This window comes from Scyliorhinus torazame, chromosome 19 (genome assembly GCF_047496885.1).
Source record: "Scyliorhinus torazame isolate Kashiwa2021f chromosome 19, sScyTor2.1, whole genome shotgun sequence".
In the NCBI taxonomy this organism is placed as follows: domain Eukaryota; kingdom Metazoa; phylum Chordata; class Chondrichthyes; order Carcharhiniformes; family Scyliorhinidae; genus Scyliorhinus; species Scyliorhinus torazame.
Genome location: NC_092725.1, coordinates 93,333,910 through 93,356,734, shown reverse-complemented (window position 1 = coordinate 93,356,734; position 22,825 = coordinate 93,333,910). Strand labels below are relative to the sequence as shown.

Below are 22,825 nucleotides of genomic sequence, written 5' to 3'. Positions count from 1 at the left end.
TTCCAAAATGCATTACCTCACATTTGTCCAGGTTAAACTCCATCTGCCATCTCTCCGCCCAAGTCTCCAGACAATCTAAATCCTGCTGTATCCTCAGACAGTCCTCATCGCTATCCGCAATTCCACCAACCTTTGTGTCGTCTGCAAACTTACTAATCAGACCAGTTACATTTTCCTCCAAATCATTTATATATACTACAAAGAGCAAAGGTCCCAGCACTGATCCCTGTGGAACACCACTGGTCACAGCCCTCCAATTAGAAAAGCATCCCTCCATTGCTACCCTCTGCCTTCTATGGCCTAGCCAGTTCTGTATCCACCTTGCCAGTTCACCCCTGATCCCGTGTGACTTCACCTTTTGTACTAGTCTACCATGAGGGACCTTGTCAAAGGCCTTACTGAAGTCCATATAGACAACATCTACTGCCCTACCTGCATCAATCATCTTAGTGACCTCCTCGAAAAACTCTATCAAGTTAGTGAGACACGACCTCCCCTTCACAAAACCGTGCTGCCTCTCACTAATACGTCCATTTGCTTCCAAATGGGAGTAGATCCTGTCTCGAAGAATTCTCTCCAGTAATTTCCCTACCACTGAAGTAAGGCTCACCGGCCTGTAGTTCCCGGGATTATGCCTGCCACCCTTCTTAAACAGAGGAACAACATTGGCTATTCTCCAGTCCTCCGGGACATCCCCTGAAGACAGCGAGGATCCAAAGATTTCTGTCAAGGCCTCAGCAATTTCCTCTCCAGCCTCCTTCAGTATTCTGGGGTAGATCCCATCCGGCCCTGGGGACTTATCTACCTTAATATTTTTTAAGACACCCAACACCTCGTCTTTTTGGATCACAATGTGACCCAGGCTATCTACACCCCCTTCTCCAGACTCAACATCTACCAATTCCTTCTCTTTGGTGAATACTGATGCAAAGTATTCATTTAGTACCTCGCCCATTTCCTCTGGCTCCACACATAGATTCCCTTGCCTATCCTTCAGTGGGCCAACCCTTTCCCTGGCTACCCTCTTGCTTTTTATGTAAGTGTAAAAAGCCTTGGGATTTTCCTTAACCCTATTTGCCAATGACTTTTCATGACCCCTTCTAGCCCTCCTGACTCCCTGCTTAAGTTCCTTCCTACTTTCCTTATATGCCACACAGGCTTCGTCTGTTCCCAGCCTTTTAGCCCTGACAAATGCCTCCTTTTTCTTTTTGACGAGGCCTACAATATCATTCGTCTTTCTTCCTCACAGGAACATGCCTGTCCTGTATTCCTATCAACTGACACTTGAAAGCCTCCCACATGTCAGATGTTGATTTGCCCTCAAACATCCGCCCCCAATCTATGCTCTTCAGTTCCCGCCTAATATTGTTATAATTAGCCTTCCCCCAATTTAGCACATTCATCCTCGGACCACTCTTATCCTTGTCCACCAGTACTTTAAAACTTACTGAATTGTGGTCACTGTTACCGAAATGCTCCCCTACTGAAACATCTACCACCTGGCCGGGCTCATTCCCCAATACCAGGTCCAGTACCGCCTCTTCCCTAGTTGGACTGTTTACATATTGTTTTAAGAAGCCCTCCTGGTTGCTCCTTACAAACTCTGCCCCGTCTAAGCCCCTGGCACTAAGTGAGTCCCAGTCAATATTGGGGAAGTTGAAGTCTCCCATCACCACAACCCTGTTGTTTTTACTCTTTTCCAAAATCTGTCTACCTATCTGCTCCTCTATCTCCCGCTGGCTGTTGGGAGGCCTGTAGTATACCCCCAACATTGTGACTGCACCCTTCTTATTCCTGATCTCTACCCATATAGCCTCACTGCCCTCTGAGGTGTCCTCTCGCTGTATAGCTGTGATACTCTCCTGAACAAGTAGCGCAACTCCGCCTCCCCTTTTACATCCCCCTCTATCCCGCCTGAAACATCTAAAACCTGGAACGTTTAGCTGCCAATCCTGCCCTTCCCTCAACCAGGTCTCTGTAATGGCAACAACATCATAGTTCCAAGTAGTAATCCAAGCTCTAAGTTCATCTGCCTTACCCGTAATGCTCCTTGCATTAAAACATATGCACTTCAGGCCACCAGACCCGCTGTGTTCAGCAACTTCTCCCCGTCTGCTCTGCCTCAGAGCCACACTGTCCATATTCCCTAGTTCTCCCTCAACGCTCTCACCTTCTGACCTATTGCTCCCGTGCCCACCCCACTGCCATACTAGTTTAAACCCTCCCGTGTGACACTAGCAAATCTCGCGGCCAGGATATTTATGCCTCTCCGGTTTAGATGCAACCCGTCCATCTTATACAGGTCACACCTGCCCCGGAAGAGCTCCCAGTGGTCCAGATAACCGAAACCCTCCCTCCTACACCAGCTGTTTAGCCACGTGTTTGTCTGCTCTATCTTCCTATTTCTAGCCTCACTGGCACGTGGCACAGGGAGTAATCCCGAGATTACAACCCTCGAGGTCCTGTCTTTTAACTTTCTGCCTAGCTCCCTGAACTCCTGCTGCAGGACCTCATGCCTCTTCCAGCCTATGTCGTTAGTACCAATATGTACAACGACCTCTACCTGTTTGCCCTCCCCCTTCAGGATTCCCTCTACCCGTTCGGAGACATCCTGGACCCTGGCACCAGGGAGGCAACATACCATCCTGGAGTCTCTTTCACGTCCACAGAAGCGCTTATCTGTTCCCCTGACTATAGAGTCCCCTATAACTATTACTCTTCTGCGCTTTGACCCTCCCTTCTGAACATCAGAGCCAGCCGTGGTGCCACTGCTCTGGCTGCTGCTGTTTTCCCCTGATAGGCTATCCCCCCCGACAGTATCCAAAGGGGTATATCTGTTCGAGAGGGGGACAACCACAGGGGATTCCTGCACTGACTGCCTGCCCTTTCTGGTGGTCACCCATTTCTCTGCCTGCACCTTGGGTGTGACCACACTTACATAACTGCGATCTATGACGCTTTCCGCCACCTGCATGCTCCTAAGTGCATCCAATTGCTGCTCCAACCGAACCATGCGGTCTGTGAGGAGCTGCAGTTGGGTGCACTTTCTGCACTTTCTGCAGATGAAGCCATCCAGGACGCTGGAAGCCTCCCGGACCTGCCACATCTCACAGTCAGAGCACAGCACCCCTCTAACTGACATTGCGTCAATTAATTAAAATTTGTCTTTTTTTTTTTAATAAATACTTTTTTTTTAAATTACAAAGTTACTGTCAACTATCTGTTTCCTAGCACTAGATTTCTAATAGAAATGCGATAGCTAACTATAATATCCTCCGATCTCTGGCTTAGATATCCTCTAAATTATAATTAAGTTATTATGTTTAATTAGTTCCCAAATAGTCAAAAAAAAAAAATTAGGTTAGAATCCCAACCAGCCACTCAGGTCACAGCTTTTCTGTCCCCCCCGACACACACAATTTGAAAAAAGGTATAAAAGTAAAAATCACTTGCTTACCTTCTGAGATGTTCTCAGGTTCTCTCGCTGACAGAGACTGCTCCTCCACCTCCAATCCTTGGCCTGCACAATGCTAATAATATATAATATAATATGGCACTTACCTTACACCAATGGGTCTTATTATTAGGTTAGAGGAGGAGGGTGGGTGGGAGACACTACACGTGTAGTGTCTCGGGTTTCCTCTCCACCAGAATTTATTGGGGGGGGGGGACTTGCCAGAGGTCGAACTTCCGGTTCCCGCCGAAATCCAAAGGGCTGCTCCTGTAAAGGTAAGGTTTTTAAACTCACTACTCACCTCCAAGAAGGCCCCTGCGCACCGCTGCCGCCGAAATCCAATGGGCTGCTCCTGTAAAGGTAAGTGCTTTTAAACTAACTACTCACCTCCCAGAAGGCCCCTGCGCACCGCTGCCGCCGAAATCCAATGGGCTGCTCCTGTAAAGGTAAGTGCTTTTAAACTAACTACTCACCTCCCAGAAGGCCCCTGCGCACCGCTGCCGCCGAAATCCAAAGGGCTGCTCCTGTAAAGGTAAGGTTTTTAAACTCACTACTCACCTCCAAGAAGGCCCCTGCGCACCGCTGCCGCCGAAATCCAATGGGCTGCTCCTGTAAAGGTAAGTGCTTTTAAACTAACTACTCACCTCCCAGAAGGCCCCTGCGCACCGCTGCCGCCGAAATCCAAAGGGCTGCTCCTGTAAAGGTAAGGTTTTTAAACTCACTACTCACCTCCAAGAAGGCCCCTGCGCACCGCTGCCGCCGAAATCCACCTTTTTAATTGGCGTCCCGATCTCTTGAGCCCCCAACTTGACCCCCGAACCCCCAACTCACGAGAAGGGGTCCCCCCCCCCCCGTTCAGGGCACACCCCGGCCCAATCACCGCTGTGTACAAAATGCCAGCTTGGCACCTTGTCAGTGCCAGCCTGGCATCCTGGCAATGACCCATGCCAGCTGCCAGTGCCACCTGGACACCCAAGTGGCCAGGGTGCCAGGCTGGCAGTGCCAGGGTGCCCAGGTGACACCCGCAGTACCAGGGTACCATCCAGCCTATAGGGCATGAACCTGGAGGCCTCCATCCCCTGGAAGACCCCCAACTGGCATTCCGTCTGGCCTCCATTTGTGGAGATCAACACTGAACAGCACTCACCCAAGATCTCCAAGGAGAGGGAGTTAGATTCTATGACTTGGTTAGATCTCAGGAATGCAGATTGGATTGGATTGGATTGGATTTGTTTATTGTCACGTGTACTAAGGTACAGTGAAAAGTATTTTTCTGCGAGCAGCTCAATGGATCATTAAGTACATGAAAAGAAAAGGAAATAAAAGAAAGTACATAATAGGGCAAGTGTTAGAATTAAATTTTAAAAGATTAGAATGATTGTAAGTTAAGTAAAAAGTGGATCTGTTAGGGAGAGCTCGCAGAGAGTCGCCACACTCCGGCACCATCTTGTGCTCCAGTGGGACTGTAGAGTGAGTATTAGTGAGACTAACTGTTTCACTCTAATATGCAGGTTTGCCAGCAAGAGATCCTGCCCTCAATGGGCAGGATTCACATTGCAACGTCTCGCAAGATCGTGTTAGATCTCACGAGGCATGGCGAGCTGGGTAGATCCCAGAAATGGGATCTCCCAGCATCTAACGGCCATATTGCGCTGTGCCACGCTGCATTTCGGGCGCAATGCAACTGGTAGATCTTGCCCAAAGCATCTGAATTAGGTGGATGTTACCATGGTCAGTCCCTCTCCTGGATACTCTGAATGGTGGGTCCTGGCCGACAATTCTGTCAACAGGTCATATTTAATTGTTACAAGGTAAAATATTAAATATATTGATTCTTCCAAAAAACATTTGGCCAGAACTTGGCGGCCATTCACCCTGGTGGATCCTGCAGTCCCGTCATAGGGCACCCCCGCCGAGGGTTCCCCAGCGGTGAGAAGTGCGTTCCACAACAATGGGACCAGAAGATCCTGCTGCTGGCCAATGGCGGGACGCCTCCCGCCGCTGCAAAATACGTGGAGGGTTGCACGGTAAATCCTGCCCCTTGTTTTAATTGGTGGGCATGTTTATATAATAGTGGAGTTTCAGCTTAGAATACTAGAATATAAAATTTACAGTGCAGAAGAGGCCATTTGGCCCATCGAGTCTGCACCGGCCCTTGGAAGGAGCACCCTACCCAAGCCCACACCTCCACCATATCCCCTTAACCCAGTAATCCTACCTAACCGTTTTGGACACTAAGGGCAATTTATCATGGCCAATCCACCTAACCTGCACATCTTTGGACTGTGGGAGGAAACCGGAGCACCCGGAGGAAACCCACGCAGACACGGGGAGAACGTGCAGACTCTGCACAGACAGTGACCCAAGCCGGGAATTGAACTTGGGACCCTGAAGCTGTGAAACAACTGTGCTTGATTTAACTAAATTGAAAAAAATATGTAAAGAAATTCAATGAACTGCCTCTTGAAACTCACAATAGGCCTTTGGTTTTTTGTTTCAAAAATATATTTTATTTACAAACATTTCTAAACGGCCATCACACAAAGTTCTACATACATCATGTTGCACTCTGAGATACTTCGATACATTCAAAGAAACATTACAGACTAGGCCTTGTTCACTATTAGGTCCCAGTCAATGGTAGTCCACTCAACAGCTACTCATTTACCTATTACAGTTCTTTACACATCATGATGAGGTTAACTACACTTTGAGCAATGGAATTTATATCATTGAACTGTTTTCTTGTCAAATAATTGATAGTATTGGTATTTTGTTAAACTCTATCCAAGTAGGTATAGTTAACTGTCAAACTAGCAGGGGTGGGATTCTTCGCTCCAAGTTGGCCCCGCCACCGTTGCCACTGAGAGCGGAGAATTTGGTGCTCATTTACTGCAGTGGGATTGGAGAATCCTGCTGGCCTAAATGGGCAGAGAATTCCAGCCAGTGTCTTCCTCTGTTTAGTACCTCCCTCCTCTGGTACTAAGCAGCTAAAACAATCATAGGAAGGTGATGAAATCATTTTGGGCTCGGGAAACTGTGTAGCACTAAACTGTTTAAATATTGACTTTAAAATGCTCCCAATGTCTGTAACGATGTCCAGCCCTACAACCCTCTAGAACTCTGTGTTCTATTTCCCACGCTCATATCCCACTACGCCCTTCATCACACTATTGATGGCACCTGTCTGCACATTAACTCCCCCCCTAAACCCCTCACCTGTCTCCACATCCTTTTAGACACTCCTTAAAGCCTACCTCTTTGATTAAGCTTTTAGTCACCCATTTTAGTGTATCTTTCTTACATTCATTGTCAGTTCTGTGTGCTCAAAGTCCAATATGAATGCAAGTTGTTAAAATCAGGCTGTCCAAGTCCCAGCCACTTGCTGCTCTTGGTGCTCAAATGATCCCTGAGGCCGGATATTTGAGAAATACCAAAATACCAGAAGCACCAGCACCAACCAGAGTGAGAGAAAACCATGACAAGCATTGTGTGGTCAAATTTAAGGAAAGGTCCTTAAAGGTCACACACACATACACACACACACGTGCACGCGTGTGTTTGCTAGGTCAGGCCTAACCTATGATTGAGTGCTTTTCATTTCTTACAGAAATTGTATTGACTTTCCTTGACCTCTGCCCTCTCCAGTGATTGTATGTTATGCCCTCGCCGTTCACAGCAACCCAAATTTAGATTGGAAGAAAGGAACTAAGGTATGATTCTGCCTGTCTGTCAACTAGTGCACCATTTTTTTTTTTCCAGACTACAGGGTGATTTGTTTTAGCGCACGGCTCCTTTAATTATTTTTGCATAGCCGCATAAACATGGTGAAGTAAAGAGGTCAATGTGTGTGCGGCCTGCATGGGAACTTGCAGCTTTCTGCGTGTCCATGGGCCACCCAACTTAGAGGAAAAATGGCTGAAGGGAAAACATTTGCAGGGTTACAGGAAAAGACAGGGGAGTGGGACGAGCTGAGCTATTTTATTCAGAGAGCAAGCACAGACAGAATGAGATACTTAGCCTCCTTCTCGAACCATTCTAAGATAATAGCCCCATTTTGAAACTAATTTATCCCTGACCCCTATTTATTTTCCCCTTAGACCATTAGAGGGATGGGGGTGTGGCTGGAAAGGTGGTGCAGAATGGAGGGATTAGAGGCAGGATACTATCGTACCCGACGGGGTGGGGGGAGTGGTGTGAACCACTCGGGCGTCGGAATCCTCCGCACCTTCAGGGGCTAGGCCCGCCCCGGAGTGGTTGGTGCCCCGCCGGCCAGTGTGATAGGGGCCTGGCGCCGAAGGGCCTCCGCCGGCCGGCGCAAGTCGGCACATGCGCACATGGGGTCACTCCGCACCGGGAATGGCGGATGACCACGGCCTCCGCCGCCCGCGGATCGGTGGGCCCCGACCGCGGGCCAGGCCACCGTGGTGGCACCTCCCGGGGCCAGATCCCCCCGCGACCCCCCATGAACCCCGGAGCCCGCCCGCGCCGCCAGGTCCCGCCGGTAAGGGACCAACTCCAATTTACACCGGCGGGACCGGCATAGAACGGGCGGGACTTCGGCCCATCGCGGGCCGGAGAATCCGGACAGCCCCGGGGCCCATTGAGTCGTGCCGGACCCCGCCATTCTCCGGGTGGCAGCACGACTCACGCCACACCGGTTTTTGGGGGGCGGGAGAATTGGGAGGACGGCGGGGGCAGGATTCACGTCGACCTCCGGCGATTCGCCCACCTGGCGGGGGGGTCGGAGAATCCCACCCTAGATTCCTGGGACATTGGGACTGGCCCTGGGGGTTAATGGCACCTGTACTAGCACGGAAATTACAGAAAGGTGCAAACATTCTCGAATAGTTACAATGGGAGACTTTAATTACCTGTATATTATCTTGGGTAATGGTAGTGTATAGGACAGAAAGGGTCAAGAGGTCCTAGATTGGGTTTAGGAAACGTTTCTACAGCAGTGTATATCCGGTCCAACCACACTGTTGGACTTGGTTCTTGGGCCAAGTAGAGCAAGTGTCAACGGGGGAATATTTAGGAGACTGTGATCATTGTATCATAAGGTTTAGGATGGCAATAGAAAAGGACAATGGGCAATCCAGATGTTATAACCTGCCTACTTACCATTGGCTGGGGACTAATGACTATCCCACAATCCTGTGGGAGTATGAGCTTCCCCAATGAGGGGGGGTGGAGAAACCACTAGTAAACTCCTAGTATAAATAAAGCTGGCCAGTTCAGGGACCAGCAGGAAGGAGTATGTAGCAAGGGAAGTTACTGCTACTGTTATGTATATATGTTATAGTAAATAAATGTTTTTACTTTATATCCTTAAAACTCGTGCTGGATTCTTCGTGGCCCTTACAAAACTGGCGACGAAGGTTAAAGTGAATAGCCGTCTACACGGCTGAAGCCACCTCCCTGGATTTTTGTTGGATACAGGTTGGAAGTTGTTTTCTATTATACCATGCCTCTGTACGGACGTTTGGATGTTTTTGATGCTGCGCTGGAAAGCTGGAACCAGTACACACAACGGATGTGTTACTATTTCGGGGCAAACAATATCACTGAAAACGAGCGCCAGGTGGTCATATTGCTCACCGCCTGCGGCCCGCATACGTTTGGGGTGATTAGGAGCCTTACGTACCCAGCTGCGCCGGACACCAAAACGTTTGATGAACTTGTGAATATAGTGGGGCAACATTTTAACCCAACCCCGTCCACGATAGTCCAGCGTTACCGGTTTAATACCGCTGAGAGGACCCCTGGAGAATCCCTTGCCGATTTTCTATCCAGGCTACGCAGGATTGCGGAGTACTATGACTATGGTGAGACCTTGTCAGAAATGTTACGCGACCGTTTGGTTTGCGGTATTAACAATGCGGCCACCCAGAGAAAGTTGTTAGCGGAGCCAACATTGACTTTTCAACGGGCCATTCAAATAGTATTGTCCCGAGAGAGCGAGGAGTACAGGAGCTACAGGGAATGGAAGTGCATGCCTTGGGGCGCAACCCCTTACATCCGAAAACGTTCCCCCGCACTCCTGCGGTACCTTGGGCGAGGCAACGTCCGGACCGACGCCAGTGGCCGTCGGACATTCCTCCCCGAAGGGAGCCTTCTCCAGAGCCAATGGATGAGGAGCCATGTCCGTGTCAGACTTGTAGGCGCCGACCCCGTCGTGGACGGCGGTCCTGGGGGGTGCCAGAGGCGCCGTCGTTCCATCCGAAACTGGGACCAGCCCAGGAGCCGTAACTGGAACCAGCCCAGAGGCCGTACCTTCCATGTGGATGAACCTGCGGCGACTACTCCTGAGGACGTGGAGACGGAGGACGACTGCCTGCAGCTGCATTGTGTGACAGCTCCCCTTGTGGCCCCCATTAAGGTGACAGTACGGGTCAATGGCCACCCGCTTGAGATGGAGTTGGATACTGGCGCAGCGGTCTCCGTGATCGCCCAGAGGACATTCGACCGCATCAAGCAGGGTATACAGACCCTTACATTAACCGACTCACAGGCCAGGTTGGCCAGCTACACGGGGGAACCACTGGACATTGCAGGAAGTACAATGACCCCTGTTGTCTATGGACGCCAGGAGGGGCGTTTCTCACTTATCGTGGTGCGCGGCCATGGGCCCAGCCTGTTGGGTCGGGACTGGTTGCGCCATTTGCGGTTGCAATGGCAGCACATCCTCCAAACAGTTTCTGAAGGGTTGACTGAGGTGCTAGGACGATACCCAGGTGTATTCCAGCCTGGTTTGGGGCCGTAGCCCGTATCCAAGTTGAACCAGGAGCCACGCCACGCTATTTCCGGGCGCGCCCAGTGCCTTACGCCATGCTCGAGAAGGTAGAAGGGGAGCTCACTCGTTTGGAGAGTTTGGGTATTATCAGGCCCGTTCGTTTTGCTGACTGGGCAGCACCAATTGTACCTGTAATGAAGCCAGATGCCACAGTACGCTTGTGTGGCGACTATAAACTTACAGTGAATACGGTTTCCCGACTCGACCGATATCCAATGCCTCGCATAGAGGATCTCTACGCGAAACTTGCAGGTGGACTCTCGTTCACAAAATTAGATATGAGTCACGCCTACCTGCAGTTGGAGCTGGACCCTGCCTCCCGACCATATGTAACGATTAATACACACCGGGGCCTGTATGAATATACACGGTTGCCCTTTGGAGTATCCTTTGCCTGCGCAATTTTTCAACGTGTTATGGAGGGTATTTTGAGAGGTTTACCACGTGTGGCTGTCTACCTAGATGACGTTTTGATTACAGGGACGTCGGAGCAGGAACATTTGGAAAATCTGGAGGCTGTCCTTAGACGCCTTTCGGAGGCTGGAGTCCGTTTACGTCGCACAAAGTGCGCATTTCAGGCAAAGGAAGTAGTCTACCTAGGTTATCGGGTGGACCGCGAAGGTCTGCACCCCGTTGCAGAGAAGGTGCGTGCAATTCAACATGCCCCCGCCCCGACTGACACTTTGCATCTTCGTTCTTTTCTCGGTCTCATAAACTATTACGGGAAGTTCCTCCCCAATCTGGCAACTACACTGGCCCCTTTGCACCTTCTGCTAAAGAAAAATCACACCTGAGTTTGGGGTCAGCCGTAAGAAACCGCTTTCCGGCGGGTAAAGCAACAATTGTCGTCGTCTGGGTTACTAACCCACTATGATCCTGGAAAGCCTTTGCTCGTCACATGTGATGCATCCCCGTATGGTATTGGGGCCGTCCTGTCCCACAAGATGGAGAACGGGGCCGAGCGACCGATAGCTTTCGCCTCCCGCACATTGACTGCAGCGGAGAAGAAGTACGCGCAGATCGAGAAGGAGGGCCTGGCAGTGGTCTTTGCGGTGAAACGCTTCCACCAGTACGTGTACGGCCGCCATTTCACTATCGTGACTGATCATAAGCCCCTGCTGGGACTTTTCAGAGAGGATAAGCCAATACCGCCCATTGCTTCTGCACGGATCCAGCGCTGGGCTTTGTTGCTTGCTGCATACGAGTATTCTCTGGAGCACAAACCAGGTACGCAGATAGCAAATGCCGACGCACTGAGCCGATTGCCTTTATCGACCAGCCCCATGTCGACCCCCACGACCGGTGAGGTGGTTACAACCCTAAATTTTATGGACACCTTACCTGTCACGGCATCACAGATTCGTGAGTGGACCCAGACGGAGCCAGTCCTGTCAAAGGTTCGGCAGCATAGACAGCTCCCAGGAGAGTTGCGGGCATTTTCCTCCAAGCTGTCAGAATTCAGCGTGGAAGACGGCATCCTCTTGTGGGGGACGCATGTGATTGTCCCGGAAAAAGGCCAGGAGCTGATACTATCAGACTTGCACAATGGGCATCCAGGCGTGACCAAAATGAAAATGTTGGCCCGGAGTTATGTCTGGTGGCCAGGCCTCGACACCGACATTGAGAAGGTGGCCCAAAACTGCTCCATTTGCCAGGAGCATCAGAAGCTTCTGCCGGCCGCGCCCCTACATCACTGGGAATGGCCAGGGCGGCCTTGGGCACGCTTGCATGCAGATTTCGCAGGCCCTTTTCAAGGATCCATATTCCTTCTACTAATTGACGCCCAGTCTAAATGGCTAGAGGTGCATAAGATGCAGGGGACAATGTCCTGCACAACAATTGAAAAGATGCGTTTATCGTTTAGTACGCATGGCCTCCCCGAGGTGCTGGTCACGGATAACGGCACTCCATTCACGAGTGAGGAGTTTGCGAGGTTCACGAAGATGAACGGCATCCGCCATATCCGCACTGCCCCTTACCACCCGGCTTCAAATGGGTTGGCAGAGCGCGCAGTGCAGACATTCAAAAGAGGCCTAAAGAAGCAGGCTTCCGGATCAATGGACACGAGACTGGCTCGCTTTTTGTTTACGTACAGGACCACCCCCCATGCAGTGACTGGGGTAGCTCCCGCAGAACTCCTAATGGGCCAGAGACTTCGCACCCGCCTTAGTATGGTTTTCCCGGACATTGGCGCAAAAATACGCCGCACACAAGAACGGCAGGGGCAGGGATTTTTCTCGGCATCGACCGATTCGGCAGTTTGCGCCTGGTGACCCAGTGTTCGTTCGGAATTTTGCTGGTGGTGCCCAATGGGTTCCTGGTGTAATCTTTCGCCAAACAGGCCCTATATATTACCAAGTGCAAGCCCAGGGTCGTCTCCAGCGAAAACATGTAGACCACGTTCGGTCCAGAAGACCATCCCCTCAAAAGATTCCCCGCCCCCGGAGCTCATTTCAACAGCCGCAGAGACCAGAGACAAGGGAAGGTAGTCCTCACAATCTTCCACTGGTGCCTCACTCGAAGCCTGCGCAGGTCGTTACGGAACCGAATGGAGATAGAGACGCTGACATGACGGAGGCAGCAGAGTCTTGACTCCGAGATGGAGACACAGGATGCATCAGAGGGGGAATCCTCGGGTCCACGGGTCGTGGATGTACAACCGTTGCGCCGTTCATTACGGAAGCGCCGGTCTCCATCTCGTTACACGCCGCCTGATCCAGCGCCGCGTGCAAATGGTGTCCGGCCTGCGGCCAAACGAGTCCGACGCCCTCCTTCGCCAGGGTCTTCGGTGGATTCCTTGGACTTTGGAGGGGAGGGATGTTATAACCTGCCTACTTACCATTGGCTGGGGACTAATGACTATCCCACAATCCTGTGGAAGTATGAGCTTCCCCAATGAGGGGGGCGGAGAAACCACTAGTAAACTCCTTGTATAAATAAAGCTGGCCAGTTCAGGAACCAGCAGGAAGGAGTATGTAGCAAGGGAAGTTACTGCTACTGTTATGTATATATGTTATAGTAAATAAATGTTATTACTTTGTATCCTTAAAACTCGTGCTGGATTCTTTGTGGCCCTTGCAAACCACAGAGTAAGAATAATTAATTGAGGGCAGCACGGTGACACAGGGGTAGCACTATTGCCACGGCGCCGAGGTCCCAGGTCACTGTCCTTGTGGAGTTTACACATTCTCCCTGTGTTTGCATGGGTTTCGCCCCCATAACCCAAAGATGTGTAGAGTAGGTGAATTGACCACACTAAATTGCCCCTTAATTGGAAAAAATGAATTGGGTACTCTAAATTTTTTTTTTAAAAAAAAGAATAATTAATTGGGGGAGAGCTCACTTCAATGGGGCAAGAACGTAGCTGAGCCGGATAGACTGGAACCAAAGGTTGGTGGGGAAAACTGTAGCTGGACAATGGGTTCCTTTCAAAAAGGAAATGGTTTGGACACAATCAAGGTATATTCCTCCAAAAGGGGAAGGTGAGGCAAACAAATTCAGAGCTCCCTGAACAAAAAAGGAGAAAGGAATTAAGATAAGGAAGAAAAAATGTGCTTAAGACAAGTGTCAGGTAGTAAACACAGTTAAGAACCAAGAGGAATACAGAATATTCAGAGGGGAGATAGAAAAGCACATTAGAAAAGCAAAGAGGGATTATGAGGAAAGTCTGGCAACCAACCTAAAGAGGAATCTCAAGATTTTCTATCGGCATTATAGATAGTAAAAGGATGGGAAAAAGAGGAGTTGGGCCGATTAGGGATCTAAAAGGGAATTTACACATGGGGTTGGGGCATGACTGAGATATTAAATGAATACGTTGCATCCGTCTTTACCAAGAAAGCAGATGCTATTCAGGCCATGGTAACAGTTGAGGTAACTCTGTCACTAGAAAGGTTCAGAAATGATTACCACTATGCCACTGTCTCTCCTTGAGAACCCTTGGCATACAGTGCTGCACAACAGACATGTGAGAAAGATTATAGGGCTTGATTCACCCAAAACATTTCTCAGTGTCTTTTGGATAAGTTTCCCGTTGGATTTTTGGGTGAGATCCAGACCTAGTTTCACCCATGATTAGTCATTTTTGGGGGGCCATGGCGAGTTTCTCCCTTGTGTAGCCCAAATGTTTTCAGCAGTGGGGAGCTGAACTCGTTGGCGAGACTGGCTCCTCAGAGATCCAGGCACCATTTTGTAAGTGTGCCCCGATCTCTAAGTGAACACCGCCCACCCCTTGGCAATGGTACCCCCTGCAGACATTGGCATTCCACCCCTGCAAGTGAGCACACCACATTATGGGATCGGCCACCCACTTTCAAGACCACCCCTTTCAGAACACCCCCTTTACCTTCCCAATCTTTATGAAGCTCCTTCATGCCGCGGTTAACTTCCCCATCCTTCATACACCCCCCCCCCACCCTTCTGATGGGCATGGCCCTCCTCAGGTCCCGACTCTTAGTACTGCCAGCCTGGCACCTGGGCAGTGGCACTGCCCAGTGCCAGGTTGGCACTGCCAGGGTGCTAGAAGGAGTGGCAGGGTACTGCCCTGCCCCTGCCCCAAACCACCTGAGGGGCTCTAATAGCTCTCTAGACCCCCGGAGTGGCCATCATCCCTTGTCTCCGCTTGTGGAGACCAGCACTAATCACGCCCGTGTGAGACCTCGCCATGCGGCTGGTGACTCCCCGGTGCCACGGGATTGCGGCCTCACGTAGGCCTTGAATATTAAATTGAGGCTAATGGCTCATTTAAAAAATATGATTATCTGGATCACACCTGGCGAGATGTGTTCTGCTGAACTCATACAAGACACAAGTTAAACCTCAGCTAGAGTATGGTATGTAGTTCTGGGCGCTACACTATAGAAAGGTGTAGGAGAAAGTGCAGGGGAGGTTTACAAGAAAGGTTCCAGAAAAGAGCTAAGGTTTCGAGTCCAGATGACTGGAGCTCAGCTTCGACAAAGGGTCATCTGGACTCGAAACGTTAGCTCTTTTTTCTCCCTACAGATGCTGCCAGACCTGCTGAGATTTTTCAGCATTTTCTTTTTGGTTCCAAATGTCATTTGGTTATTTCCTCCAGGATGGGGAGTGCTCCAATAGCATGCGACCCAAGAGACCTCTGGCAGATTCCTGGTCACTTGTATGTGGATAGATTGGGTAGAGTATATCAACAGGCCAAACACACACGTTTCCTGATATCAGTTAATATTGAGCAGTCATTGCTCCAACAGGACAAAGCAAGTTGCAGATTTTTTGGGGGGTTATTTGTCTGCACTAATATTTGTTAGAATTAGTGCTGGTGGCACTTATAGATTTAATTTTGGCACTTAACGTTTTGTTCTTCAGTTTGTAGCTGGCAGCAAGAAGTTTTCTGGCATTTGAACTAAGTCTAAAAACAACAGATTCACACTAAAGGCTTTATCAACTCCTGACCTCTAAACAATTCCTAGAATGGTAAAGATTAGTCCAATTCATGCAGTTGCTCTCCCATGACCCCATGCCCCTTCCCATCTCCTTAATGCACTACCACAATGTGCTGGAGTGAAGGGGGAGAGCCAAGTGAAATTTACTTGGACTGAATTGTGTCTGATAATGCAAGTGTTTCTTTGAGTGTACCTTACGATATACACGGCTGTCATTCATGAGAAAGCATTTGGTTTTGGGTATCCTTAAATTAGTATTTTAGGTCAAAAAGAACATTGTGCGGAAGGAACATTTAAAATACATTTTCAGGTCACTCTATGAACATTGTCATACAGGGTCAACACACAAAAGACTGGGGTCTGAAGGAAAGAGGTTCAAAGGTGGTGAGGCAAGAACGGGACTGAGGAGGATTGGACAATGCAGGATTAAGAGGATAAGGAGAAAAACTTAGGACATGAGAGGCTGAAAAGACAGGCACCAGACTTAAGGGGTTGTTGGAGAAGTACAGGACTCGAGATAGACAGGGAGGGGGCCTGGGCTGAGAAGGGGTGGACACCAGGAAACATGTCCGAGCAAACTAGGAATAATCATCTGTGAGGAAAGCAGAATATGCCTAAGATTAGTACCTGGGTATAAGGCAACAGTTTATCCTGTAACTCTCAGCTCAGCATCTGTGACCTGATTTGACAAGGTGGAGCAGATGTTGACTGTGATTGTCCAAAACAGGTCCTGGTGAGTGGGCAGCCATTTTTAATCCAGTGAGATGCAAAACATGGAGATTGCTGACTCATCACACAACGTCAAAATATAGCTGTGCTTCACTGTAACACTGAGGTCGGAATTCTACAGCCGTTGGGATTCTCTTTTCCCGCTGACAGTGCACCCCAACCCAAGGGTTTCCCAGCGGCGTGTGGTGGCTTCAATGGGAAATACCATTGTAAAGCAGCGGGAAAAGAGAATTCCACCACCAACGAACGGTGTGGCACAGAGAAACATGTGTCTGGGGGAATAGGAGAATCCTGTCCTGAAACTTTCTTTGAAGTTGAGCCTTAGGGCAGGATTCTCTGATCCGTTCGTCCCACCAAAGCTGCCAGCGAGAATGGAGAATTTAGCGCGCAGCCAAATCACCATTCACTGCAGCGGGACCAGAGAGAGAATTCCGGCCTAGATTCTCAAGCACATCACACTCGATAACTAAGAACAGGAATCTCTATTCCATTTGACTTCTATTTTATTTCCAGGTTCTAGTTTAAATAAATGTCTTCAGAACTGTTGTCCTCTTTTCTCCAGGGCTATACTTTCCAGGTGGTCAGCGCAGTTTGTGAGTGGCTGGTTGCATTCAACTTTAATTTCTTCTTCATCACTTATATCAAGGAGTTTCAGGTAGGAATTGGTCCAAAATATTCAAGGTTACTTGAGTTCAGTGAGCTCAGCTGTGGCTTCGATTGGACTTGTGCAGTATTGATGTGAAGCCGCTTCATGCTACAGTTATAGTTCCCACAGTGGCCACATTTCTAAAGTATTTCATTGTCTGTTATCGCTTTGGGACATCAGTGAAGGGTTTTCGTTTAGTATAAGTGCAGTCGTACAATGCTTTCTCTGAACTGCTTCCAATACAGAATATCCCTCCTTAAGTAAACAATACTTCAGGGCCGGCTCAGCAATGGTACATTTGTAGCAAGATTTCCCGACTTTTATAATCTACACTCCTTGCAGTAAAGTCCATTTGCTTCCGAATTGCTTGCTGTACCTGCATGCCAAGCTTTTGTGATTCAAGTACAAGGACACCCAGATGCCCCCATAGTGCAGCATGCTACAGTCTCTCTCCATTTAAATAATATTCTGTTTTTTCTATTCTTCCTGTCAAAGTAGACAACCTCACCGTTTCCAACATTATATCCCATTTGCCAAATTTCTGCTCACTCACTTAAGCTATCTATATCCCTATCCTCCTCACAACTTGAACCATCTGCAAGATACAACTCGCCAAACCTCCTCCCGCATCCACAACCTTTATTCCTGAGAAGGACAAGAGCAACAGATGTATGGGGACACCACCAGGTTTCCCTCCAAGCCACACACCACTCTGATGTGTTACTTCACTGTTGCTGTGTCAAAATGCTGGAATTTCCTCCCTAACAGCACTGTGGGTGTACCTAAACCACAGGGACTGCAGCGGCTCAAGAAGGCAGCTCACCACCTTCTCAAGGGCAATTCAGGATTGGTCATAAATGCTGACCTAGCCAACAATGTTCACATCCCACGAACAAATTTTTAAAATTAGTTGAGAGGATCTGTTCCTCCGAACATTGTGACGCAATTTAATGGGGAAAAAAAACAGAGTCCCGTTTCGGGCACACTGAGCGGGCATGCTTAGCGAGGTATTTCCTGTTGTGTGCAGCACCGAGAATGACCCCGCTATTAAATGGAACTCTGCTTCTTTTCCGGGCATCAGTGAGGAATGCCCCGCCGAGGCTGTACTGAGACTAATTTCCTGCGCTGACGCGCTCAGCTCGCCAGTACAGGAAGAGATTGAGGCACAATTTTTAAATGGCACCCCGATCTCTTCACACCCCCTGCCGAATCATCCAGATCCTCCCCAACTTACCAATCAGGGGGTCCTCGAGCCCACTCCCCATGCCCCACCTCACAAGGTCAGGGCGCTACTGCAGGGTCTCTGAGGCAAGGCCGGTCGATCCCATGTCTTGGATAACCCCGGTGTAGACATATGCAAGTGAGACTAACTACTCACTTGAATTTGTAAATCTAGATTCCTCCCATTGAGGGCGGGATCCAGATCACAATGCTTTGTTAGATCTTGCAAGGCATAACCAGCATCGCAAATCTTGTGAGGCGCTTCTCGCGAGATTTAAAGGCCTTGTCGCATCATCGGGTCGGGTGCAACGAGGCCGGCAGATCGTGTCCTGTATCACTGAATTACCAAAAGTAAATTTTGCTGGGGGTGCCTGAGATTGGGGTCCCAATTTACCTTGATACAACCATCCAAACCTCTCAAGTGAACATTTCTCCTTCATGGTAAATGGGGAGCCTTGATCACTGCCAGCATCTCTGCCCTGCCCCTCTCCACTGCCGCCCACATGAATCACTCAATACTTCAATTCTTATACTAAAGCTGATGCTGAATTATTTCCTTAATCCATGCCAGCCAGTCACTCTTGTGCATTGTTATGGGCCAGGGTTTAGAGAATCCCAAAGTGTATCATGGAGTTCACCTGACCCACAACTTTTAATAGATTGGGGAGCACACGGCTCACTCTACAGGTATGGTGAGCAGACATGGACCAATGTTTTTTAAAACAAAACAATGTTTATTCTATGAACTCCAGTTAACCTTGAACAGTGAACATCTTAACAACCAGTAAATCAAATACACCCCCCAAAGAATACCACACCTGTATGCTGTCTTTTTACCATCCAAAAGACTTAACAAACCTCAAAACAGGAGCACATCAGGGTTTACATTCAAGACTGAAAACATTTGGACTTCCGGGTGCGGCGATGACCAGCTGAGTCGCACGTTTCGGCAGCTCCCTGTGAAACGGACTTTTGGGCTCTTGATAGGAGCCCCAACGGCAATTTTAACGGCTGAAAACACCGTGCGGTAAACCAGAAGGGTGTTCCCCCTGGACACGGATGGAAAAAGGAGAGGAAAGTGGCCGGATTGCAGCGGATCCTTTGGAACAACGGCAAGGAAGGCAAGCAGAAACCAAGATGGCGTCGGAAGGTGGCAGTTTCATATGGGGCCCTGAACAACAAGAGTTTTTGAAACGCTGCGTGGAGGAGATAAAAAAGGAAATGAAGAAAGAGTTGTTGGCCCCGATATTACAGGCGATTGAAGGGCTGAAAGAGGAACAAAAGACCCAGGAGCAGGAGCTTCGGGTCGTGAAGGCGAAAGCAGCAGAGAATGAAAACGACATACAGGGCCTGGTGGTGAAGTCGGAGATACAGGAGGCACACCAGAAACGATCTGTGGAGAGGTTGGAGGCACTGGAAAATAACGCAAGGAGGAACAACTTGAGGATTCTTGGCCTTCCTGAAGGTGTGGAGGGGGCGGACGTCGGGGCATATGTGAGCACGATGCTGCACTCGTTAATGGGAGTGGAGGCCCCGACGGGTCCGTTGGAGGTGGAGGGAGCATACCGAGTTATGGTGCGAGGATCGAGAGCAGGAGAAGCTCCCAGAGCCATAGTGGTGAGATTTCTCCGTTTTAAGGATAGAGAAATGGTCCTTAGATGGGCGAAGAAAACTCGGTGTAGTAAATGGGAGAACGCGGTGATCCGCGTCTATCAAGATTGGAGTGCGGAGGTGGCGAGAAGGAGGGCGAGCTTTAATCGGGCCAAAGCGGTACTTCACAAAAAAAAGATAAAGTTTGGAATGCTGCAACCGGCAAGACTGTGGGTCACATATCAAGGGAGGCACCACTACTTTGAGACGGCGGATGAAGCGTGGACTTTTATTGTAGAAGAAAAATTGGAATGATTGGACTACGAAAATGAACGTTTGGACAAAGTGGTGGGACGAGTGGGGGGGGGGGTGCGAAGAGGGATTGTATGATTAATCCTGCGGTATGGTAACTTTTCTTTCTCCCACAGGTGGTGATGGGGGGAGGTGGGGAGGGAGAGGAGATGGGGCGTTGGCCATGGGAGGCGGGGCCGAGGGAGAGGCGCGGGCTTGGTTCCCGCGCTATGATAATTATGGCGGGAATAGAGAAGCAGGAAGGAGGGGGCGCCGCACGGGGCGAGCCGTGATCACGGGGGGAAGCCGAGGTCAGCCAGAGTTTGCTGACTTCTGGGAGCAACATGAGGGGAGTAATTACGCTAGCGGGGGGTCTAGCGGGGGGGGGGGGGGGGGGGGAGGGGGGAATTACTGGGTTGCTGCTGCTGGGGAAAGGGGGGGAGTGGGTGCGGGAAAGGATGGGCGGGGGGGCACCGTCTGGGAGAAATACAGCCGCGTGGGAACTGGGCGAGAAGCTGGAAAAAGATGATGGCTAACCGGCAAGGGGGGGGGGGGTGGGAAGCCCCCCAACTCGGCTGATCACGTGGAACGTGAGGGGGCTTAACGGGCCGATAAAGAGGGCACGAGTACTCGCACACCTTAAGAAACTTAAAGCAGATGTGGTCATGTTACAGGAAACGCACCTGAAACTGATAGATCAGGTTAGGTTGCGCAAAGGATGGGTAGGGCAGGTGTTCCATTCGGGGCTAGATGCGAAAAACAGGGGGGTGGCTATATTAGTGGGGAAGCGGGTAATGTTCAAGGCAAAGACTATAGTGGCGGATAACGGGGGCAGATACGTGATGGTGAGTGGCAAATTACAGGGAGAGATGGTGGTGTTGGTAAACGTGTACGCCCCGAATTGGGACGATGCCAATTTTATGAGGCGAATGCTAGGACGCATCCCAGACCTAGAGACCGGAAAACTGATAATGGGGGGAGACTTTAACACGGTGTTGGAACCAAGGCTGGATAGGTCGAAGTCCAGGACTGGTAGGAGGCCGGCAGCAGCCAAGGTGCTTAAGGATTTTATGGAGCAGATGGGAGGGGTGGACCCGTGGAGATTCAGTAGACCTAGGAGTAAGGAGTTCTCGTTTTTCTCCTATGTCCATAAAGTCTATTCACGCATAGACTTTTTTGTGTTGGGTAGGGCATTGATCCCGAGGGTGAGGGGAACGGAATATACGGCTATAGCCATTTCGGATCATGCCCCACACTGGGTAGACTTGGAGATAGGGGAGGAAACAAGAGGGCGTCCACCCTGGAGAATGGATATGGGACTAATGGCGGATGAGGGGGTGTGCTTAAGGGTGAGGGGATGCATTGAAAAGTACTTGGAACTCAATGACAATGGGGAGGTTCAGGTGGGAGTGGTCTGGGAGGCGTTGAAGGCGGTGGTTAGGGGGGAGCTGATATCAATAAGGACACATAAAGGGAAGCAGGAGAGTAAGGAACGGGAGCGGTTGTTGCAAGAACTTTTGAGGGTGGACAGACAGTATGCGGAAGCACCGGAGGAGGGACTGTATAGGGAAAGGCAAAGGCTGCATGTGGAATTTGACTTGCTGACCACAGGCACTGCAGAGGCACAATGGAGGAAGGCGCAGGGTGTACAGTATGAATATGGAGAGAAGGCGAGCAGATTGCTGGCACACCAATTGAGGAAAAGGGGAGCAGCGAGGGAAATAGGGGGGGTGAGAGACGAAGATGGAGAGACGGAGCGGGGAGCGGAGAGAGTGAATGAAGTGTTTAAGACATTTTATAAAAAATTGTATGAAGCTCAACCCCCGGATGGGAGGGAGAGAATGATGGAGTTTTTGGATCGGCTGGAAATTCCCAAGGTGGAAGAGCAGGAAAGGATGGGATTAGGAGCACAGATCACGGTAGAAGAAGTGGTGAAAGGAATTAGGAACATGCAGACGGGAAAGGCCCCGGGACCGGACGGATTCCCAGTTGAATTTTACAGAAAATATTTGGACTTGCTCGCCCCGCTACTGACGAGGACCTTCAACGAGGCAAAGGAAAGGGGACAACTGCCCCCGACTATGTCAGAAGCAACGATATCGCTTCTTTTAAAGAAGGAAAAGGATCCGCTACAATGCGGGTCCTACAGACCAATCTCCCTCCTCAATGTAGATGCCAAGGTCTTGGCCAAGGTAATGGCAATGAGAATAGAGGAATGTGTCCCGGGGGTGGTTCATGAGGACCAAACTGGGTTTGTGAAGGGGAGACAGCTGAACACGAACATACGGAGGTTGTTAGGGGTAATGATGATGGCCCCACCAGAGGGTGAAACGGAGATAGTAGTGGCGATGGATGCCGAGAAAGCATTTGATAGAGTGGAGTGGGATTATCTGTGGGAGGTGTTGAGGAGATTTGGGTTCGGAGAGGGGTATGTTAGATGGGTGCAGCTGTTGTATAGGGCCCCAGTGGCGAGTGTGGTCACGAATGGACGGGGATCGGCATATTTTCGGCTCCATAGAGGGACAAGGCAGGGATGTCCTCTGTCCCCATTACTGTTTGCACTGGCGATTGAGCCCCTGGCGATAGCGCTGAGAGGTTCCAAGGGATGGAGGGGAATACTTAGGGGAGGAGAAGAACACCGGGTATCTTTATATGCGGATGATCTGCTACTATATGTGGCG

The 22,825-nt window shown here is 49.9% G+C and overlaps 1 protein-coding gene across 4 annotated transcripts in view; it reads left to right on the top strand.

Moving 5' to 3' along the window:
- Nucleotides 1–22,825, top strand: part of dram1 (DNA-damage regulated autophagy modulator 1) — a 110,389-nt gene that overhangs the window by 41,927 nt on the left and 45,637 nt on the right. For all 4 annotated transcript variants that reach the window (XR_011936506.1, XM_072484780.1, XM_072484778.1 and 1 more), the window contains exons 5-6: nucleotides 7,103–7,167; nucleotides 16,959–17,051. Coding sequence is in view for 3 of the 4 variants with exons in the window: in XM_072484780.1 (XP_072340881.1) it covers nucleotides 7,103–7,167; nucleotides 16,959–17,051 (158 nt within the window). In the remaining variant the exon portion in view is untranslated. The remainder of the gene's footprint in view (nucleotides 1–7,102; nucleotides 7,168–16,958; nucleotides 17,052–22,825) is intronic.